Here is a 22,161-nt window from a genome sequence, read left to right on the forward strand (position 1 = left end):
CTCTGTCAGATGGCTTCACTCCGCTGATGTTGGCATCGCTGCGGAACGGCGGAGGCCCAGACTGCAGCCTGCAGGGAGACGAGGATGAGGAGAGTGGAGGAGATGAACCAGGGCCGAGCGTCATTTCAGACCTGATCTCTCAGGGTGCTTCCCTAATGGCCCAGACCGACCGCACTGGAGAAACGGCCCTTCACCTGGCTGCTCGCTACGCCAGAGCTGATGCTGCCAAGAGACTGCTGGACGCTGGAGCAGACCCCAACGGCCATGACAACATGGGCAGAACTCCATTGCATGCTGCTGTGGCAGCTGATGCCCAGGGAGTCTTCCAGGTGAGATGACTGTCTGAGCTTGAATTTGATTTATAAACTGATGACTAACTCTGACAGCCGCTTCACTAAAGACTTTCATCATTATTCATCATCTCTGTTGTGTCTGTATCTTTGTCGTCTCCTAGATTCTGATCCGTAATCGTGCAACAGAACTAGATTCCAGGATGAATGACGGCACAACTCCCCTGGTCCTGGCAGCCAGGCTCGCTGTGGAGGGCATGGTGGAGGAGCTGATCCACTGCCACGCTGACATTAACGCTGTCGACGACCACGGTCAGGAACCGTAAATTGTTTAGTGAAATGTCCTTGTGTTGTACTGGATGTCTGGTCAGCAATACAGCTTGTACTGAATTCAACCTGTGGTATCAGCAAGATTAACCTGCTTGTTAAGCAGGAGAAGTATCCAAGTCTGACTGTAAATTTAAGTTTAGTTGAATAGCAATTTTTTATGAAGTTCTTGACCACTACATTTTTTATTATTTCACTCTGGTTAACATGGATGTGCTTCTTTGTTTTTTCTCACTTCTTTCAGGCAAATCTGCTCTGCACTGGGCAGCTGCAGTTAATAACGTGGAGGCCACTCTCGTGCTTTTGAAGAACGGAGCAAACCGTGACATGCAAGACAATAAGGTCTGTTCTTCTGTTTTCATTCATGCTTTTTCAAACCTTATTCTCATTTTGTTTTAAAGTTACCTCACTGGAAAAGTGCTAAAATAAAATCTATAGCAGTATAAGTATTATATAAATGGTGCATCAGGAAGTAAGTATTAACCAAAAAGACTTTCATACACAGATTTATTTCCTTTTGCTTAAATGTAAAGTTTTAAGTGAAACCCCAAACAAAATTCAGCTTTTTGTGTATCGTGTCTGTTTATTACTCAACACTCACTTCACACAGGATTGACTGTCACTTAAACATCATGTCATTAACCAGTTGTCCTGTTGTTAAAGTTAAACTGCAGACCTAAGTCTTGAAGGTTGTATTGGAGAAAAAGTAATCGTATAACTAATCAGAAAGATGATTAACTGAATAAGGGGCCAATTACTAAAATCTCTGTAAGCACAGTAAATTCAAATGAATTCATTTGTTTGCCGTGCACAATGAGAGAAGAAAGTGATCTGATATGAATGAGAGATCGTGCTGTTCGCAAGATGAAGTTGACACTTGACATGGAGACTGGAGGTGACTGAGGAGGGTCACAGTGAAATACTGAAACGACAGCTGACAGCGACAGAGAGGAGAACAGATTTATATCCTGACAGCAACAACATGATTGGCTGATTAAGATCTGATTGGATTACTGCAAACACCAAACAGTCAGCTGATTAGAAGAGGTGGAGAGGGAGGAAGATGATTGGGAATGAAGACAGAGAAAGTCTTCATGTTTGCACTAACACTGAGGCTCCTTTCTACTTTATTACTGCACATCATTGAATAGACTGAATGTACTGAACTGCTTACCTACATGTTGACATTGAATTTCTACTCTATGACATGTGTTGATACACGTATTATGTATATTATACATGTATTAATCCATTTGTGTTTCCTACAGGAGGAGACCCCACTCTTCCTGGCAGCCAGAGAAGGCAGCTTCGAGGCAGCTCAGGTTCTTCTCGACCACTATTCCAACCGTGACATCACCGATCACCTGGATCGTCTGCCCCGTGACACTGCCCAAGAACGGATGCATCATGACATCGTTCGCCTGCTGGACCAGTACAATCTGGTTCACAGTCCACACAACGGGCCGAACCACATGGGTGGAGGAGGAAACTCTGTTATGTGTGGTGCCAATGGAGCGGGCTTCATCGGCATGAGGCCTGGGCCACAGGGAAAGAAGAGCAGGAGGGGTGGGGGCGGAGCGAAGGTGGGAGGTGTTGGCGGGGTAGCTAAGGACCTGAAAGACATGAAGGCGAAGAGAAGGAAGAAGCCTGCGGGAGGCGAGGGGCCGGGTGTGGCTGCGGGAGGAGGAAGTGGGGGAGGTACAGCGGGAGGAGGGAGTGCGAATGGCGTCAAAGCAGCAGGAGGACTTCCAGAGAGCTCTGTCACCATGTCACCAGTCGACTCACTGGAATCGCCACACTCATACACAGGCGACGTGTCCGGCGCCGTCTCCTCAACAGCAAACTCTCCTCCCCTCCTGAGCAGCCCCACATCCAGACCGATGCTGCCCCCCGTCAGCCACATGCTGGGGCAGCAGCAGGGCTGGGTGGGCATGGCCAAGCACGGCTACAGCGGCCACATGTTTGGCCTCGTACCGCACCAGATGGGGGGATCTCACCCAGGCATGGGCCAACACCACGGTCAGGGTGCGATGCTGACGCCCATGAATGTCACCATGAGCAGAGAGCAGCTGCCGCCGATTGTCACCTTCCAGATGATGGCTCCCGGAGGAGGCCAGGCGATGATGAAGCAGCCTCAGCCAGGGCAGGTACAAGTCACACAATCCCAGGTGCAGAACCAGAGTCAGGCTCGCCCCCAGCAGACATCAGGCCACCTCCACTGCAGCCAGGGAATGATGTACCAGATGCCTGAGCAGATGAGCATGACGCACGGGCTCTCCCACACCCTGCAGCATCCACACAACGTCGGCCACGGAGGGATCGAGGGCCAGCCTCGACCACTGCCCTCCTATCCGCCCATGCAGAGCCCTGTGGATAAATACCCCACGCCCCCCTCCCAGCACAGCTACGCCACCGCCGGTTCCGAGGGTACCACTCCCGGCCACTCTGCCCACCCGCCCAGCGAGCACCCATATCTCACCCCTTCACCGGAGTCCCCAGACCCTTGGTCGTCCTCTTCGCCGCACTCCAACTCAGACTGGTCTGACGTCACCACCAGCCCCACCCCTCTGGGGAACCCCCACCACGCACTGCCATCATCCCGCCACACACACATTCCAGAGCAGGTGCAGCCGCAGCCGCAGTCGCAGCAGATGCAGCAGGCCTCTCAACAGCCTCAGCTCGGAAACATGCAGGTGTTTGCGTAGGCCAGCCGAGAGGAAAGCACAAATAGACGGACTTTAGGGTTCTCTGTAGTTTGAGTAACAACACGTAATAATTCATCCAGTGCTTTTCTCACCTCTCTTGTTAGTTCTCCTTGTATGTTCTTGATTTTTATTATCGGTCACCTCCCCCTTTATTGTGTTCTTCTCCTCTTTGCACTTAAGAAAACTGTGTGTATAGTTTCTAAAACGTCGAGTATTATCAGCTAGATATCAAACTTTCTCAACACCAAAAATTGTGGAGTCGATCATGAGCTAAAATCAGTTTTTCTGTGTAGTTACTTCAACCCTCTGCTATCTGAGTCCGGACTTTTCTTTTTGGGCCTTGGCACCAAACACAAACGTTTTATCGAGGGATCATCGCGGAACTGATGACCGCTGATCAGCTGGAGTTTCATAAGAGAAACAGACTGTTGAGATGGACTGCAGACGTTCTGCATCGACATTGGAGGACATTGTTATTTCTTCCTGCTATGTGCTATCTTTATGTTGTTTAATGTGATGAGCCTGCCGATACTAACTCCTAGTTGAAACCATTCACTCTACTTTTTTTAATACGATGGGTCACATTAAGTTAAGCTTTTATTCTCAAAGCGAAACTAACTTGTTTTTTGCCTTAATTGTTTTATATTCATGCATTTTTTTTTACTGTGCTAAAGGGCAACTTTTATAAAAGACTGTTGCCTGCTAAGAAAGACGAACACCGAGGAAATGACACAGTAGAAAGACCTGCACAGAGGCATCTTTTTACTACATAACAGGCAATGTATTATATATATTGAAGACAGTTACTGTTACAGAAATACAGAAAGAGTTGATTTTAAAACAAAATCAGGATTTGTCACAGATGGTGCCACTATAGGCTTGAGAGACATACAAACAGATTTGCTCCGTCACACTCTCTGGTACTGTTGTGCCACCAGGTTTAGTTTGTTGTATGATGAAATGTACATAGACTTTTTTTTTGTTTTTTTTTTTTTTTACATGAATACTGTTCGCACTTCTTCAATGATTCTGAATGTTACAGAGGTGCATGTTTCTAACTTTAAACTCCCTCTTTTCTAAATAGTTTATCTTTCAAAATCATTTAACCAGTTTTGCCTTTTGCTTAACTACAATCAGTGTAACTCTGCACCTTCTTAAATTCTCATGATTCATAAACCAAGTCTGGGGGTGAGTACAGTTTAATAATGGGTTTTTTTTTTATCTTTCTTCTTAAAGTAGATGTTGAGCATAGCTTTGTGTGACTGCTCTGTGAACACGGACAATCATTCACTGTTTTACCTTTGAGACTTAAACAAAGAACATCAGTGTCTCTAAGACCAAATTTTGTTTGATTCAGCCAAAAATGTACATTGAGTCCAAATTCCTGTTAATAATAATAATGATCTATAAAAAGCGATACTCAAAGCACAAGCAACCTGTAGCAGGAAAGGCTCTCTTTGTTTTGAATAATGACTTAAATATCTGTAAAGAAACCGAATTATTAATCTTTCATTGATATTCCCTGTGCCTGCTCAGGCCTTTACTCTCTGTACTAAGGAAATCCCTGCAGTTTCACAAACACGTGCTGTACATGGAGATGTCAGTGAACAGGATTTTTTTCTCTCACAAGTATCAAGCGTTTTAGCTCCGTACATATGCAAGGCTGTGTTTATGTTCTGTATATAAAATGTTTTTTTTGTACTTTCTTCTGTTAACCAAATACCCTATAATATACATGTCATATGAAGTAGTTGTCACCATGTTTGTATACGATAGAAGACTAAAACTGATGAAATAAGTTGTCTGTTGGAAAAAAATAAACCAAATGATCAACCAAAAATGTGCTTACTGAAATAAAGCCCAGATCCTCATAGATTTCTGCTCTTCAGTCTTATTTGATGTAGCTACTGTGTTCATCATGTTCTTGTGTTAATTTCTCATTGATTTTCCATCGTTTCTCAATTAGACCTTTAACGGATGCTGTTCAATCACACATCACGTTGAATTCGTGCTCAGTCCTTTAAAATATGACTTTTTATTTCAAAGGCATACAACAACGTAACAACTTGATTCTTTCAGTAAATATTGTTTAGAGAAGTATCTGCTTCCTCTCTACAGTTTTTTTTGTTACTCCAATACAACAAATTAATATAGGGTTGATGGGTAGTTACAGGATGTAGTTTGATAAATTGTAAATAAATACATTTATATTTCACCTTTCTAGTCTTGATGACACATTTAAACAGTGCATCTATGTACATTTTCGAGCCCAAGATCACTTTTTAATTCCAAACGTAAGCTGAGATCTACCACCCTGATATCTTCCAAGAAACCCACTTAGGAAGGTCATATGTATTAGTTTTTCCAATTTCTGTTAAGGGCTGAATGTACAAGCATAAATATACACAAAGAAAGGCAGTTATGCAACTTTATCTATTCAATGAACAATATTCACATTATTATAAATTCATATTACAGCATCTGTTCAGTGCACAATATTTGGCTTCAGTTCAACAATATGTTTTGCAGAGGAGCTGCTCCTGCAGCACAATGTTTTTTACATGGGCTTTTACTTGAATGTGGCCATAAATGTGACTATTTCCATGTATGAAAGTAGTCGCTTGTACTCAAATAAATAAAAGTACTATACAGTATGAAGCCGTGAATATTCTGCTCCTGCAAATATTTCACAATAAAAGCACCTTTTTAAACAAAAGAATGGATTCCGTCAACAGAAACGCTGGAGTGCTTTTTTTTTTTTAAACGCCTACAGAAGAGTTGCAGCCACTTATGTGTGTAACACAATTTCAACAGATAAACATTAAAACTCAGCTGAAAGACGTTTTTTCTGTTTATTCTTCTGTGAAACACAATGTTTATCTGTCTATGACACAAACGTATTTACAACACTTGCCGAACCCGTTTCAAAGTATTTAGTTTAGTACATAAACCGCCTTTAAAACCTGTTTTGAAGGCAACGCAGTAGATAAACCAGCAGCGGACACTCTGCAGTGTAAACAACAGACACACAGCTGATCTGCGGCGAAACCGCAGCCAGTGAGTCCAGAGAGCTCGGGGATCGACAGTGAAGACTGCGAGATCGACCGGGAGATCGCGATCGACGGGTTGGCGACCACTGATGAACAGCATTTTCTGTGTCTTACAGACCTCATACACTGCCGGCACAATTTGGGGTTCCGAATCTGTCACAGTGAGACAGAATGGGGGACACTGGGATCGAACAGCCATCCCCCTTTTTATTGGATGAACCGCCTTATCTCCTGAGCCACAGCTACCGATGTACCCGACGTGTTCTGGTGTAAATTGGGTCCATGGATCTGAAATAACCTGAGGAACAAATCACCAAAGTCAAAATCAGTAGCTTGTATTTTCTATAAATCAGCATCACTCTGACATTTGAAATGTGGGTCATTGGTTCCATGTTGCACATTCAGCAATGTTATCATCATATCTTCACACGATAATGGTATAGTATAATACTAACAACAACACTTACAACACATCAGTACAGGAGAGCACAAAATGTTCCAGACAGAAACACCCCCTGAGGCTTTTTGTTGTATTAAATGATCTCACTGAATCACTTACCACAAGATGATATTCTGTACATGGTATTAGACATTTAATATAGTGTTTCTATTAAATACAATGATTTTAGTGTTTCAGGCTTTTATTTTTTAAATTGGCTCAAAAAGACAAAAAAACACTAATGAATAAAGCTGAACAATTCCCTAATGGTCAGTGGTTATTAAAGGGATAGTTCTCCCAAAAATGTTTGAGTGTTTGAGTCCACAAAACACTTTTGGAGCTTGGATGACACCATAGGAGCAGTATGGAGGCATTCTATGTTTTTTTATTCTGTTTTATTACGTTTGAAGAATTGATCCCCAGTTACATCAGTTGTTTACAATTGAAACTCCAGAAGTGTTCTGTGGACTCACACCCTTCACACACCCCTCCATCGGCACAGTGGTGAGTAGATAATGAGTGCATTTTTCATTTTTGAGTGAACTATCCCTTTAAACCTCTTATTACTTCATTAGTCAGCTGATGATCAGGAAACAAAAGATAAAACATAGACTGTAAATAAAAGAGGCTGATACGAATGAGCAGTGCAGTTTGTTTCCGGACCTGCGGGTGTCGCTGACCCCCACAGGGAGCTTTGATTGGAAACAAGAAGAAGAACCCTGTACACGGAAGTTCCCTTGAACTTTATGCATGTCAGAGATCTTCTCCTACGCTCGCCTCTGCCTCGGTGTTTAAATCCGGGTTTTGCTGTGACGGTGGGTGACAGCGGGATGGCGGAGCGAGCTGTGGCGGTGTGTGGGAGAGCCCGGGCCGGCGGTGAGCTGGAATGAGCGCACATTAGATCCGCGGAGCTCAGCGGTCAATGGACACCAGGAGCTGAGGTGCAGCTGTTTGACACCTGGGTCCAGCCTCCAGTACCTGGACTGAGACAGAGACTGAGACTGAGACAGACAGAGCACAGGAGGTTTTTCCTCTAGAGACATTTGGCTTCGTCTGTCAAGTTGCTGTCAAGGCACCATTGAAGGAAGGCAGGAAAAAGAGGAGGGTGAGAGCTGCGACTAAAATCCTCTTTTGCTGTCTAAAACACCTGCTTGCATTCCTCACTGTGGTTCTGTATTTATTCTCCAACATGACGTATATCTCCCCAAACTACACACACTGCATCTTTTTAAAGTCGTATTTCCTCCCTCTCTGTGGCCAGCTACCAACCGACCTGTGGCCATGGCTTCTTCCCGGCTGAAGTACCTGTCTCTGGGCGTGCTGGTGTTCCAGACCACCTCCCTGGTGCTCACCATGCGGTACTCCCGCACCCTGCAGGCTGAGGGCCCGCGGTACCTGGCCTCCTCCGCTGTGGTGGCGGCCGAGGTCATGAAGATCATCGCCTGTGTGCTGCTCGTCTTCAAGGAGCACAGTGAGTCTGCATCACCTGCATGGCTGCAAATAACCCACTGTTTATCGTATTCGATTGGTCCATTGATAATGTTATTTAAAGAGTGTCAGAATTTAGTTAAACTGTGTATTTTTGATTGATCGTGTTGTTTCTAATCAACCGTGCAATACTGTTAAATAGAATGACACTGCATACTCTCGCCAAGGCTCAACACTGCCCTTAAATCTAAGGGACTCTCATAGATATCAGTTCAAAAAACATGTATTTTTTACATCGAGATCCATGAATGATTCCCTTGGAAATCTGTGAAAAAGTCCTGTCCACGCCTAAATTTCATGTTTTCTTTGATCCAAACACATCAACATTGAAGACTTGGATGGGGTCGAACCGCCCTCGTCATGTTGCAAGCATAACATAACAACAGAAAAATCACCAAAACCTCACATATACTTCTTTCTTTTACTAAAATCGTATCACAAACTAGAGCACATACCCACACCAAGGCCCAACAGTCCCTTTAAATTTAATTAAACTGCACCAAACAAATCAGTTCCATCAAGATCCATGAATTTTACTATGAGAAATCTGTGAAAATGTCAAATAACATCCAATCACAATGTTGCAAACAGTGAAAACAAATCCTGGATTTGTGCCAAAATTAAAGTTGCCCATGTCCCATTCTTCCACCAAGTTTAGAAGAAATCCATTTGGTAGTTTTAACGTAATCATGCAAACAAACAAACTAACCAACTGGCAGGGGTGAAAACATAACCTCCTTGGTGGAGGTTATACCACAGTGAAAACATTTCAGACGCTCTGTCGTCTTTCATTTAGTGTGAACATGCAGAAATCTACAGATGTACATACACACAGACTTGAGTAAAATTTTGGATGACTTGGTGTTTTCACCCCTCAGATTACAGTTTAAGAGCTCTGAACATCATCCTGCGCCAGGAAATCATCCAAAAACCCATAGAAACACTGAAGCTGGCGATCCCCTCGGGGATCTACACACTACAGAACAACCTGCTGTACGTCGCCCTGTCAAACCTCGACGCAGCCACATACCAGGTACAGCATGAGAGCAGGTTGGGTTTTGAAACCACTGGTGAAAAATTAGATGACCTGCAACACGCAGAAGAGCTGTTGTCTCTCTGAGCCTTTTAGCAATAAGCACATCATTCTTGTGCATGAATTATTTTGTTATTGTTTACAGTTTTTCCACTTTGCCTACATCAGGTGACATACCAGCTGAAGATCTTGACCACGGCTCTGTTCTCTGTGTCCATGCTGGGCCGCAGGCTGGGCATCTACCAGTGGCTCTCTCTACTCATTCTTATGGCAGGAGTGGCTCTCGTGCAGGTCTGGTACAACTTCCAAGTCTATTGAATATTAACTTCTGTCTTCACCATCACAATAAACACAGAATATCTTCTTAATGGAAAAATAGTAAACACATAGACGTCTGTGAGTGCTTGTTATGAGCAGCAGCGTTTAAATTAAGCCTTTTATTCCACTAGTAATTAGCGTATGTGTCCATTTAAAGCAAAAAGGTAGAGTTTGCCTCAGTGTGTTACAAAACAGAACTTGAATGGCGCTTGGAGAGCACATAACTCCACCCTGACTAATGTCCTATCTCACCATGTTAAAGAAAGTAAAAAAAATAGTCATAGTTATACCCTCCACCACATTTCATGGAAATCAGTCAGGTACTAATAGTCCTCAATTCAAACAGTTTAGCGGTCAGCATCTTGCCCAACATGGTGACATAAGGAGCTGAGGATCGAACCACCGGCTCTCTGATTAGGGCACCACCCAGTCGCAGCCTTATGAAGAACCAGGAGTTTTCATAGAGCTGGACACATGACCAAATTCAGTCAGGTGAGAAGAACAAGAACTCAATGGTCACTCTGTCGGATCATTCCAAAGATCCTGTGTGGAGATGGAAGAAACTTCCAGGACAGCCATCACTGCAGCACTGCACTGATCTCACTTCTCTTCTCAGGCCCCCCCCCCCCAAGGAATTGGTTTGGCAGCCAGCTCTAGGAAGTTAGAATGAACACCACAAACCTTCAAAAATGAAAAGTGAAACGGAAATGCTGCATTCATGAAACCAACAATTTCCTAGCATATCTGTTGCTTATTAGCTCTTGTTTGTTTGTTTGTTGGTTTGTTTGTAGGAGAGCATTTTGCAAACAAAGCAGTTGCTCTGGCTGCGTGATCACGTCACGTCTTGAAGTTTTATCTGTTATGGAGGAACCAGTCTCATTCCTGCATTTGCACTGAGAGCAGTGTATGTTTCCAAACTCCTTCCATTGAAGAATTATGGAGAACACTGTGCTGTTGGGAAACTTCTTTGTTGCCTTTTCAGGTCAGTGTCTCCGAGCTCGGCAGGCAGCTCCTTCGAGGGTCGCCTGTAGCTCTGATATGCGTCATCAGCTGTACAGCACAGACAGCTGTGTGTCTGTACAAATCATAAATCATGCTATTGAGTTTACCTCGGCAAGGGTACAATCAAGATGTGCAAGAGAAACGGGTGGTGCCTCAACACCTTCCAAGCGCACTTAAGTAAATACTCAAAACAAAGACTCCTGGACTTGATGTATAAATATTTGCTCTGAGTTAATGGTATGCTGATGAATGATAAAGTTTCAATCACCTCCTCCTCCTCCTTGGCAAAACAATGGAGGTGCCAGTCAGTTGATATGATACCGGACGTTATCTTAATGCTGTGTGTGAACTCGCACTAATGCACAGTGGAGGAGGAGGAGGGGGGGATGAAGCTACACCGTCATAACAGGATCTACCAGAAAGAAAATATTTATCGTGCTGTGTGCAGGAATGAGGCTGGTTTATCCTCTTTGGTGTAACAACGAATTTGGGCGTGAACACGCAGCCAGAGTAACTGCTCTGTTTGCAAACAGTATCACTTACAAAAAAACAAAGAGCCAATGAGCAACGGATCTGATAAGAAATAGTTGGTTTCATTAATGCAGGGTTTAATTTTCACTTTTCATTTTCTAGGTTTGTGGTGTTAATTTTCACTTCACTTATTGAAACGAGTTTTAACAACATCTTATTTATCTATATACATAAATATACACAGCTACAATATATTTCTTAATAGGTCTCTTAGGTCATTTTTCTTTCTTTTGCATTAACACCATGTTTTTTTGCTTAGTGCTGAACATAACACAGGAAATCACACTCTGCAGCATTTTTACAAATCTGCAAAGTAGTAAAATGCTTGTGTGTGTGATTTTCATGTTCCAGCATCACAGACTTCTAGATCTATATCTCGGTATCTCCATCTGCTGATGAAATCAGAGGATACGGTTGAAAAGACAAAATCTGGAAAATGAAATAGATCTTAATTAAACCACTTGTCTCCAGGGTTGATAATGAACTTTCAACCTTGTGTTTTATTAGAATCTACACATTTGTCTTGTGCCTGCAGTGGCCCTCTGACTCTGCTGCTCCTGCAGCCAAAGAGGAGGAGGAACCGTCCACAGGCTTTATCGGTGTGGCAGCCGTCCTGGTGGCGTGCTGCTCCAGTGGCTTCGCTGGCGTCTACTTTGAGAAGATTCTGAAGGAGAGCAAACAGAGCGTGTGGGTCCGCAACATCCAGCTGGGTCAGTATTAATCAGTCAGTCTGGTGTTAGCAGGTATTTGTAAGTGTAAATCAATATACTGAAGAGTAGTGTTAAAATGCTGACGACAGAAATATATACCTAACCTTTACAAGCATTTTAATTTGGTTAATGCACATTCATCCACGAGGAAGATTGAAACAGGCCCCTGCACCATGTTTCTGCAGTGAGCTCTCGTGCACAGTTTTCTTCCCTGCACAGAAATCCAGCTGGCTTTTTTTAAACCTGCGATACATTCCTGTTAAGATGAATGTTCCCGTCTGATTTATTTTTACCCTGGAACGTGTGAGGCATGTGTTCAGTCTTCCTGGTGTGAGCGTGGAGCTTTTTCACCTGCATTACAATATTGGAGCCAAGAACAAGAGCAGTGCAGAAAATGCTGTGTGTTGTCTTAGTAGTTATAAGGTGACGTAATCAAATAGGAAATGGAGGAAATAGGGATTTAGAGCTGAATCGATTACTTGGAAAATCAATTAGTAATGTTGATAATCTTATCGATAAAATGATTTGTCAAACTTGTCTCTGTTTTGTCAGATTGGCAACCGGATATTTTTGGGCTTTGGCCTGTTGCTCCAACAAAACAAGCAATTTGAAGGTTATTTTCACAATTATTTACACATTAATCAAAAATGATTAAAAAATAATTGTTAGTTGAGGCCTTATTAGAGACATAGGTGAGAGAAACAAAGTAGCTGTGGTATGACAGAGTATAAGGGCAACTTACACATGAAAAGAATTTGGACATTTCAAGAATAAAGTTGTAATATTATGAGAAAAATGTCTTTGATTTACTAGAGTAAAGTCATGATGATTTACTTTTTAATATTTTTATGTTTTTCTCATTAAATTATGACTACATTATCATAATATTAAGACTTTCTTTTTTTCTTCAATATAACCCTTATAATTTAGTTGTATTGTGGTGAGATACGGCAGAAATAGAATGCTTTGACTGATCTTTAGCTCACTTACTGTGTGTGTGTGTGTGTGTGTGTGTGTGTGTGTGTGTGTGTGTGTGTGTGTGTGTGTGTGTGTGTGTGTGTGTGTGTGTGTGTGTGTGTGTGTGTGTGTGTGTGTGTGTGTGTGTCCCGTATCCAGGGATGTTTGGTCTGGTGTTTGGCCTCTTTGGGATGATGGCTTACGACGGAGAGAGGGTGAAGGAGTCGGGAATGTTCCAGGGCTACAATAAAGTCACCTGGGCTGTTGTCGCGCTGCAGGTAACTCTCACTTCACTGCAATAAATGTTTCTCACCACAACTGTTCCTGCCTCTGTAGCAACAGACTCTTTATTCGGCGGAGCAGCCTCCCTGTCGGCCTGTGCAGGTCGTGCCTTCGTCCATCTGTGTCTGTGTGTTTGTTGTTTCTTCAGGCCCTAGGAGGTCTGGTCATAGCAGCGGTCATCAAGTATGCAGACAACATCCTCAAGGGCTTTGCTACGTCGCTCTCCATCATCATGTCCACTGTCATATCGTACTTCTGGCTGCAGGACTTCGACCCCACTGGGTAGAGGAAACAATCACTCTTTCTCCCCTCTGTGTAGTTTTTTATGATCTCAGTTTTTCTTTCTCACAATCGCAACTTCTCAAGCTGATCGAGACGTCTGCTCTCCTCCACAGCGTGTTCTTCCTTGGGGCCATTTTGGTCATCATGGCCACTTTCCTGTATGGCTACGAGGGCAAGTCATCCCCCAACCCCAGCAGGGCGTAGTAGGACATTCACGGCTGACACCACCACAGCAGCTGGAGGTCCTGTTGAAGCGTGAAGACGAGGAGGAAAAGAGGACAGGGATTTTAAAAAAAAAAAAAAAAAAAAAGAGGGGGAAAGGTCTTTATCTTATGTTGTGATCGCCAAAAGGAGGAGCGGAGGAATTGGAGGTGAGGAGGTAAGCAGGCTGGGACAGGAGAAGTGAAAAGGGAGATTTAAAAAAAGCAAGCACAACACTGTGATTGGTCTCAAACACCAAAAGTGCCTCAGCTGGATGAGTAACCAGTGAGAGAAGTAAACTGGTGAAACAGGATTGTATGTTTTTCTGTCTTTCATTAACTGCCGCTGTAGAGATAATCACGAATCACCTCCAGAGCTGGAGAGACATTCTCGACTGGACCGACTGATTGTGTTTAAGAACCTGTTTGACTGCCACTCACTGATACATCCGAACAATAAAAGATTTTTAGAGGACAGACAGGCAGGAGTTTCTCATTCTGCAGTACAACATTTAGATGTCGTGTGGATGTAGCTGTCGGCTCGTTCACCTCACAGTTATGATATCTAACATTCTGACAGATGAGTTGATCCTTCCCAGCCGTTGCTTTCTCTAAACCTGTGTACGATACTGCAGCAGTCTCATGGTTTAGGGTGCGAATGGTTGAGCTTAGCATTGGAGCCGCGGATGAGGTGGATTTCTGTACATCTGCCTCCGGGGCAAAAAACGATCAATCACACAAAGATGTTGGCATTGGAAGTCGTCAGAACCAGTGTTATCTGAATTATGGTTCGCATGGTGCCCTTTGTTCAGCTATTTTTGGAAACAGTTTTTGTTGCCAGGCAACATATAGTCACTGAGGCGTCTTTGATAACATATACAGATCAGTGTGTATGGCTCTGGTCTGTCTCTAATCTGGGTGTGTGAATAAAATGAATAAATTAACTTGATGCAGTTGGAGGTCGTAACAAGGAGGTGGATTATTATTTAATGACAGAATTTTGACGTGAAAAGGACGTTTTGATTAATGTGGTAATTTTTTACAACCTGAAATGATGTTAACCTTTGATGTAAATATTGGCACCATTTACATCATAATGAATTAATAAATCTAAATTCATTCTCTGTTTAACTTATTCGTTAATGAATTAAACAAAAGTTTACATGACTTTTCAAAGCATCTGATTATCGACATCCACCTCGTGTCCTGTGCTTGTGTAACTTTATATTCTGTTGATTCGAAGAACAGGAATCTAAACGTTACTGAATGTGGCTCAGTAAAGTCTGAGCTATTGAAACTGATTACATCAGATTACCTACCTTACATCGAAGGTTACCTGGGACTGTACACTTTGATTGGAGTATTTTGTCTTGAACTACTTAATTTGGGATAAAGCGGGTATAATTAATAATTCCATGATTTTAATCACTGATATGTGAATATTTTATAAAAGAAAAACTTTGAATTCTTTGTATATATATTTGTCTGTCTCCTCTCTGATGTTTTCTATTGTACCACCCTTACATTCACATCTTATACTTGGACTACAGTGAAATCATCTGGGTAGCATTCAATCCCATGGTTAGAGCTGCAAACGGCAGGACATAAAATAACTTAACACTCTGACATATTTGGCATTTGTTTTAATTAGTTTTAAAAACACTGCATGCAAAAGCCAGACAGTCTGAGAGAAAGGACTGTACCACGGCAGTTTCACGTTCTTCATGTTGTAACACTGTAAACCACCTTTACCCAGTCGTGTTTTTGAACAGTCGCTGCATTAAACTCCAGTAAATCAGCAGAACAAGTGGGATTGAATGAGTCGAGCTCCTCGTGAAGGGGCCGTGCACCTGCTCTGCCCGAGTCCTCAGGCACATCTGTTACTGTAAAAGACACTTGAGGCCCTGATACACACAGACTGCAAGTGTGCGACTTCATAATCAAGTAGAGATGTATTTTCTCTGACACTTGCTTTAATCGAGGGCAACTTGTGAAAAAGGTTTTTGTTTTGTTTCCACCCTATAAAAGTCTCCGAATAAAATCAAAAACCACCGAGGATCACCCTTTTTAGTTTCTCCTCCTTAAAGGTGCTTCTCTAGATGTTTCCCCTTTGATTGTCAGTGTGGGCTCTCAGACGCAAAAACTGCTCCCGTGTCATGGCTACAATCGGCATGTTGTTCAAATGTCCACTGTCCACGCTGAGTGTGCCGCAGGTCGGAACAGTCCCTCCTGGTGATCATGGCTCTAGTGTCGTTCTAGATGAGGTGTGTGCGTGAAGGCTTGTTCGGTTTTGCACCAAGAGTAATGAACAGCAGGGGTAAAATAACATGGTTACGTCCTCCAGTCTCTCTTCATCTCTGTCTCATCTACACCAGCTCAGCAGCTCAGCATGACCTGTTTTACTGCGGGCTGAGTGCGCACCAACAGAAAACACAGCATGTAAACCTCTTGGAAAACAGTCAGCAACATTTTACTCTCCGACTCCTGTTCTGTAAAGCTGCACTCTGCTTTTTTATTTTCAAGGATCGTCGTCAAAACACATTTTATAAAAAGATCATAATGGCACAAGAGACTGAGTTGTGTAAACCAAATACCTAAAATCATCTTTAAAGGGTTAGTTCAACCAAAATCTAAAAAAACATTCTCATTTAATTCTAGCAGTACGTAGCGATGTATTTTTTGTTTTGTCTGGTTTTGAAATATCTGAGATTTCTGACTCTATTCCAATACTTCAAATGTAACCAGTCAGAGCTTTGACAAATTACATGAAAAATCAACATGCATATTTTCAGATATTGTGAATAATGTAAATACTTTCTTACCTAAGAATCAGTGCTTCTTAAAACTGCTGGTAACTAAGTCTGCGGATTATGAGGACTATTTGTTACTGGTTTTGGATAGTGGTTAATTTCCTAGCATAGCACCATTTCTGTGTCTCTCCCATAGACTGTATATAAAGATGGACGACATGACAGCTCCCCAAAAGGGAAACCAAAATGTCTTTATCACCACCTAGTGGCTTGCTGCAGTATAGGTCATAAATCCTGCCTCATGTCAGTGGGTGGGACATGGACATAAAGTCAAAGTGCATCAAATATCATTTTCTCAAAGATGCTTTCTGTCCTTTCAGGTAGTTCTTATCACACTGATGTTTATTCAGGTGCTAATTTAACTACTAAGTTTGGTTTTGATTAGTTACTTGATGCTATAAAATTGACAGCTGAGACTGACTTGTGATTGGTCGAGCGTGTGTACTTTGATATCGCGTCTCCACACCACGATCACTACAGCACAGACGCCGCATCATAAATTAAATTAAGTCAAAAGCGCAAGATGGCGGCGCCTGTATCCAGGATGTTTTGCACAATGGGAGGAAGTTAAGAAGCATCATCCATCTTTGTATAAAGTCTATGGCCAATCCCCCCTGATAAATTGTAGTAACTTCACATGCGTCAACATCAATAGTTTAATAATATAATACGTTTTAATTAGCTAATGTTGGCGTGTTAAAATTCGAACCTAAGATGATAAGCATTGTTATGTCGAGCAAGTTAGCATGCAGTCGTTAGCGTTTAGCTCACAGCTGTGATCGCTAAAGAAATGTATTTGACTTCTTTTGTTTGAAATCTCACAGATAGATTCAGTATTTCAAAGCTTGCACAATTACGTTCCTAAAAAGTGAAAATCTGCATGGCTGGATAAGGGCTATAAGCAAATTAGAGACTTGTTTTGTCATTTTGGCTGAACCAATCCTTTAAGTATGACTACAGTTCTCTTTCACCACAATCTCTGTTCTTCAACAACACATATTGACCAAATGAAGACGTACAGCGGGGCTCCATTTGTCTCCTCACACAGCCACTGTGGACAGACTCGTTTTATGACACGTACAAAATCGGCTAACCCCACAAATGTGATGGGATGGGACGGGGGAAATGTGAAACCTGGTTTCTACTGTCATCAACACAGGCATCGCTGGCTTTCAAAAGGCAGGGAGGGAGAAGCTCTGCAGCTCGGATGAACTGGCCATTTGCGATTGAGACGGGGGGTGGGGGGGGGGAATCCTGCTGCAGGGCTTCGTATACGACTCCAAGCTGTGATTTCTACATTTTCTGTGATATGTAAAAAGCAAAATAGCTCTGAGGATGCATGTACACAACGTAATCACCCCCCTGGTGTGTGTGAGTGTGTGTGAGGCAGTCTGGTGTGACAAAGCAGCAAGCCTGGACCTGACCCTGGGGCTCCATTATAGAAAACACACAAACACACTCGCATCATGCCTGAAATCACATCATCCAGTATCATCTCAGTTGATAGTCCAGTTATTTATGTCTGTTATGAATGAACTTGTTTACACTCTTGCACCTCACTGTGCAGGTCAGGGTTGTGTCGACGTTAAGGCCAAAACAACCTTTCTAAAACTTGTTCTTTCCGGACCAGAGTAGCTACAGTACAGGTTTGTGTTACCTCCCAGCACCGGTGGCAGATTTTCAGTGATACAAAGCTTCGCTCAGTTGTGCTGGGGCTGTTAAAGTAAATCCTGAACAACCAAACAGCTTAACAGCACCTGAAGAAGAGGCCAACATACTTTCTGGATCGTCAAAGGCAGCGGTGGGGAATTAAGGCAGCTGTCCCCTCAAGATTTAACACGCACACAACTCTTATTTGTGCCAACGGCAGTTTATAAAAATTGCGACCTGCTTATAGATCTCCATTTGTTTTTCAATCTCTCTGATTATCTTTTGAGCTGTTTCGCTGCAGATGTGGCCAACTGTGATAGGATTCAGCCAATCAGACGCCCTCAATGCTCTTATTTGGGTGGTATGACGACAAGCGGAGGCCCTCTCCTCGGCCTCCACATCAGAACCTGGGCGTCGTTGGCGTTGGGCCTCCCCATCGCGTTGAGAGGGATGGGCTCCATGCGGGTCAGCACCCGAGGCTGGTCCTGATGCACCCGGCCCACCAGTCTGGCCCTGGAGCCCAGGGGCAGGGTCGGATCCACCATGATATCGACCCTCATCCTCCACTTGATGGTGTGGAGCAGGATCTTTTCCCTGGACGTGGTGTTGAGCGCCACCAGCCACGTGGTAAAGCTCTGGTCCCTTTTGATGTTAGTCAGTAAGGGCGTGTTGGATTCGCTGACCGGCACGGCCCAGGTGACGCTTGGGTAGAAATTGTCGTTCATGCTGACGATGAAGCGGGACGGCTTGGAGGTGGGGCCCACTATGGTGACAGTCTCTGTTGTATTTCCGTACCAGGGGTAGCTCACGCCGTCTGAGTCGCTGATGGCCCTCACCAGGCCCTCGCGCAGCTGAGGCAGCTCCCAGCTCGACCTGGAGCGAGACAGGAAGTATGAGACTGGAATCAAAGAGGATTCTGGGAAACTGCAGTGTGCATTTAAATTATACGTCTGATTAGATTCTGTCTTTTCCTTCCTGTCAACAAATCATATAAAAAAAAACAACAACAACCATAAACTGATCCTTGTGTAGCTTATTCCTCTGTGCCTTAGATATCCAGCTACCCCAAAAACCATTAAAACATAATGAATCTACATTGTTGCACTGAGTGACTTGTTCCTTCAGTATGATGAACATGCACTGTGGTTTATTTTCAGTTGATTTCACACAGACCTGGAGCCATAAATACACATTAGAGCCTCATATCTGCAGCTGAAAACAACCTAATCCTGTTTGAGTAATGTGTGCTACAAATTACAGTGCCCAGCTGTTTCAGGAAAATGTATTTTTTTTTATTACTCATATGAATAGCATATACTATATAAGTACTGTGGCTCAGGAGGTGGAGTGGGTCGTCCACTGACTAGAGGGTTGGTGGTTTGATCCCTGGATAGAGTCTGCATTCCGAAGTGTCCTCGGGCCAGACACTGAACCCCGAATTGTTGTGTGATAGAAAAAGTGCAAAAGACAAAAGCAAAATATGAATAAAGTACATTTATCATTCTTGTGGTAATTCATGAGTTGGACCTGTGGATGATGGAATTTGCATTTTATCAAATATTCCTGATCCAAAAAACATTTTTACATAGTGATGAAACTGGATTATTGAACCAGTAGATCCACATAAAAATGATTTAACTATTTTGGCAATGTTTAAAAAAAATCTAATATTTTTATCAAGCAGAAATGTCAAATATTAAATCTCACTTGTTAAATTATAAAAGTATTTTCCCCAAATAATTATTTGTATATGTCATTGCTGGCACATATTTGTGTCTGTAAAAATTGTTGTAATTTTCTTGTTCACAAGGAAAATACGATGATTTCATTTCGACTCTAAATTCCCATCTAGACACCAGCTTGCTAAGAGTACAGCAGGCGCCTGTAAATGGTATCTGGTGGTCGTACCAGCGGATTATCATCATCTCTTTGTTGCACCAAACAGTTTGTCTTCCTGTGGCCCCCTTCCATCTATTTGGATGACACCCCACCCTATATAAGCCACCATCCTCTCAGCCTTACACCCACTCTCTATAAACCCAGCAGGATTAAACACCCCCTCATGTGTGCCCTCCAGATAATGTGGGGGTGTGGGGGAGGACATGCCTCCGTGGGCAACAAATTGAGTGTGTGTGTGAGAGAGCAGCAACTGTTGTTTAGCTCCTCTAATAGCAGCTTTCCTATTTAGGTGCCAAAGTCACAGGAACAGAATCTGTCGGTGGGCGTTTGAGTGAAGGAGGCTGACGAGCACAGTTAACCTGCTGCGTGCACAAATGCTCCTCTTGTGCTGCTCAGTGTGTGATGCACGAATATGTTGTTGTGCACAAGCATCCAAGCCCTGCACGCATACACGGCCATATCTGTATGTGAGAGCTCAGGGGTGCCATGAGGACGCAGGTGACAAGAGGTGTGAAACTCACATGCCGACGTCTCCGTAGGTGTTGTAGAACTCCATCTGGGTGCACGCCTGGATCCAGCCCACCACCCAGGTCTCGTTGCGCGAAATAGGCGGCATGACGACCCGCGCTGACGCCTTGAAGTAGGGCGTCTTGTAGCGGAGCACGATGGGCGAGTTCTCCTCGATGACAGTGGGGCAGTGGTCGATGGTGGCGGACAGGTCGTACACCACGATGTTCTCCCGCTTGATCCGCGACTTGTTGCAGGCGATGCTCTGGATGCAGCCCATGTCTGTGCAGGTGAGGGAGACGGTGAGGAGCAGCCAGGTGAGCCGGACGGGCCCGGGGAAGAGCGCGGCTGACTGGGACTCGACCAGTATGAGGCTGTGCATGAGATGGGACTTGTTGTAAGGCAAAGGTGGGTGCTGTACCACACTATAGCCCCCGCTCAAAAAGAAATCAACAGAATCACAATAAAGCTCCAGTGGAGGGCAGGGGGATCCAGGTCGTGTCAGCTGCTGTCCATGTACGGGGACACGAAGCGGCTCCTGGGGGCCCCCGCTGACCCCGTGATCTGACCCCTCTCCAGAGAAACACCCTGCACGGATTAATACAGTGTCACAGAAAAAAATCCACAATCATATATTTTCTCTGATTCCGAGCTGTGCCCTCTCCTCTGGGATCCGATCCGTCCGCTCCCTCTAACCCTCCTCTTCCTTCCCCGAGCTGTCATGTCACAGGAGCCGCCGGGGAGCTGATGGCGGACGGCGGGGCGCTGGCGGGGGAACCCGGTGGTCGCCCGGCGAGGCTGACGGGCACGGCTCTGTGCACGGGACGCTGCTGCTGCCTGTAGCCGGGGTGTCACAGCCCGTCATTGCCTGGCGACCCGACGGAAGAGAAAGCAGGTGAAAGAAACCGACCCTGCGAGTCCGAGCATCAGTGATGGTGGAGGGAAAACGAACCACACAGCTTCCTCCCGGAGAGTTGGACGAGACAGACGCAGCTCTTCACGGTCACAACCCGGAGAGATGAGGAGGCGTTAATAAACACCCGACACAGGCGGAGAAGACAATGACATTAGAGGTAAAAAAAAAACAACAGTCAGATGGATATCGTCATAGTAACCGAGCAGAGCAGCCTCCTCTGGTGGAGCTGCCCGGCGGACTGTCGCTGTTCAGTCTGCGTGGTGCTGAAGAGGCTGAGCCGACCAATGAGCGGCGGAGGGACGCTGGAGGCGGAGGAGTGTCTGCTGCTGTGTCCTCCATGTTGGAATAATGCTTTGTAATCCTATAAACACACACAAGCAGCAGATAAGCCCCCTGATGCACAGTGTGAGGATTTATTTACGTTTAAGACTCAACAGGTCACCTATCACATCACTCTGGTCATTTCTGAAGTTACATGGTCCATATGGTCTCCTCACAAAATATCACTTCATTTTCTTACATAGTTACAGTTTGATTATACACACTGTAATTAAATATAAGAGATGAAGAGACTGTTGTGCAGGAGGGCATGTGATTGGCTACAGGCAGCCATTGTGATACTTTTCAAAATAAAAGCAGCACCAACTGCATGTTAAGACGGGATGGATGGATGGATGGATGGAGTTTTTGAAGGACTTTAAACTGCTTTAATATATATTTTTATTTTTAAATAATGTCCACCGTCACAACACTTCTAAAGCACAT

The 22,161-nt window shown here is 44.0% G+C and overlaps 3 protein-coding genes across 4 annotated transcripts in view; 2 read left to right on the plus strand and 1 right to left on the minus strand.

Annotated features, from left to right (window-relative positions):
* The window catches only part of notch2 (notch receptor 2), a 46,048-nt gene extending 40,851 nt beyond the window's left edge, over positions 1-5,197 (plus strand). For both annotated transcript variants that reach the window (XM_047342800.1, XM_047342801.1), the window contains exons 32-35: positions 10-329; positions 455-602; positions 862-959; positions 1,886-5,197. In XM_047342800.1, the coding sequence (XP_047198756.1) occupies positions 10-329; positions 455-602; positions 862-959; positions 1,886-3,322 (2,003 nt within the window). In that variant the 3' untranslated portion in view covers positions 3,323-5,197. The remainder of the gene's footprint in view (positions 1-9; positions 330-454; positions 603-861; positions 960-1,885) is intronic.
* A 2,303-nt stretch (positions 5,198-7,500) lies between these two features.
* On the plus strand, positions 7,501-15,088 carry slc35a3a (solute carrier family 35 member A3a). The gene is made up of 8 exons (XM_047343206.1): positions 7,501-7,916; positions 8,073-8,282; positions 9,178-9,332; positions 9,501-9,623; positions 11,719-11,893; positions 13,010-13,128; positions 13,281-13,414; positions 13,528-15,088. The coding sequence occupies exons 2-8, from the start codon at positions 8,093-8,095 to the stop codon at positions 13,616-13,618; spliced, it is 987 nt and encodes a 328-aa protein (XP_047199162.1). The 5' UTR covers positions 7,501-7,916; positions 8,073-8,092; the 3' UTR covers positions 13,619-15,088.
* Positions 15,089-16,904: 1,816 nt separating this feature from the next.
* Positions 16,905-21,658, minus strand: fam78bb (family with sequence similarity 78 member Bb). The gene is made up of 2 exons (XM_047342806.1): positions 20,495-21,658; positions 16,905-18,947 (listed from the first exon to the last, which is right to left on the minus strand). The coding sequence occupies exons 1-2, from the start codon at positions 20,860-20,862 to the stop codon at positions 18,425-18,427; spliced, it is 891 nt and encodes a 296-aa protein (XP_047198762.1). The 5' UTR covers positions 20,863-21,658; the 3' UTR covers positions 16,905-18,424.
* Positions 21,659-22,161: the final 503 nt, after the last annotated feature.

The sequence above is a fragment of the Hippoglossus stenolepis genome, chromosome 14 (assembly GCF_022539355.2).
Source record: "Hippoglossus stenolepis isolate QCI-W04-F060 chromosome 14, HSTE1.2, whole genome shotgun sequence".
NCBI classification, from domain to species: domain Eukaryota; kingdom Metazoa; phylum Chordata; class Actinopteri; order Pleuronectiformes; family Pleuronectidae; genus Hippoglossus; species Hippoglossus stenolepis.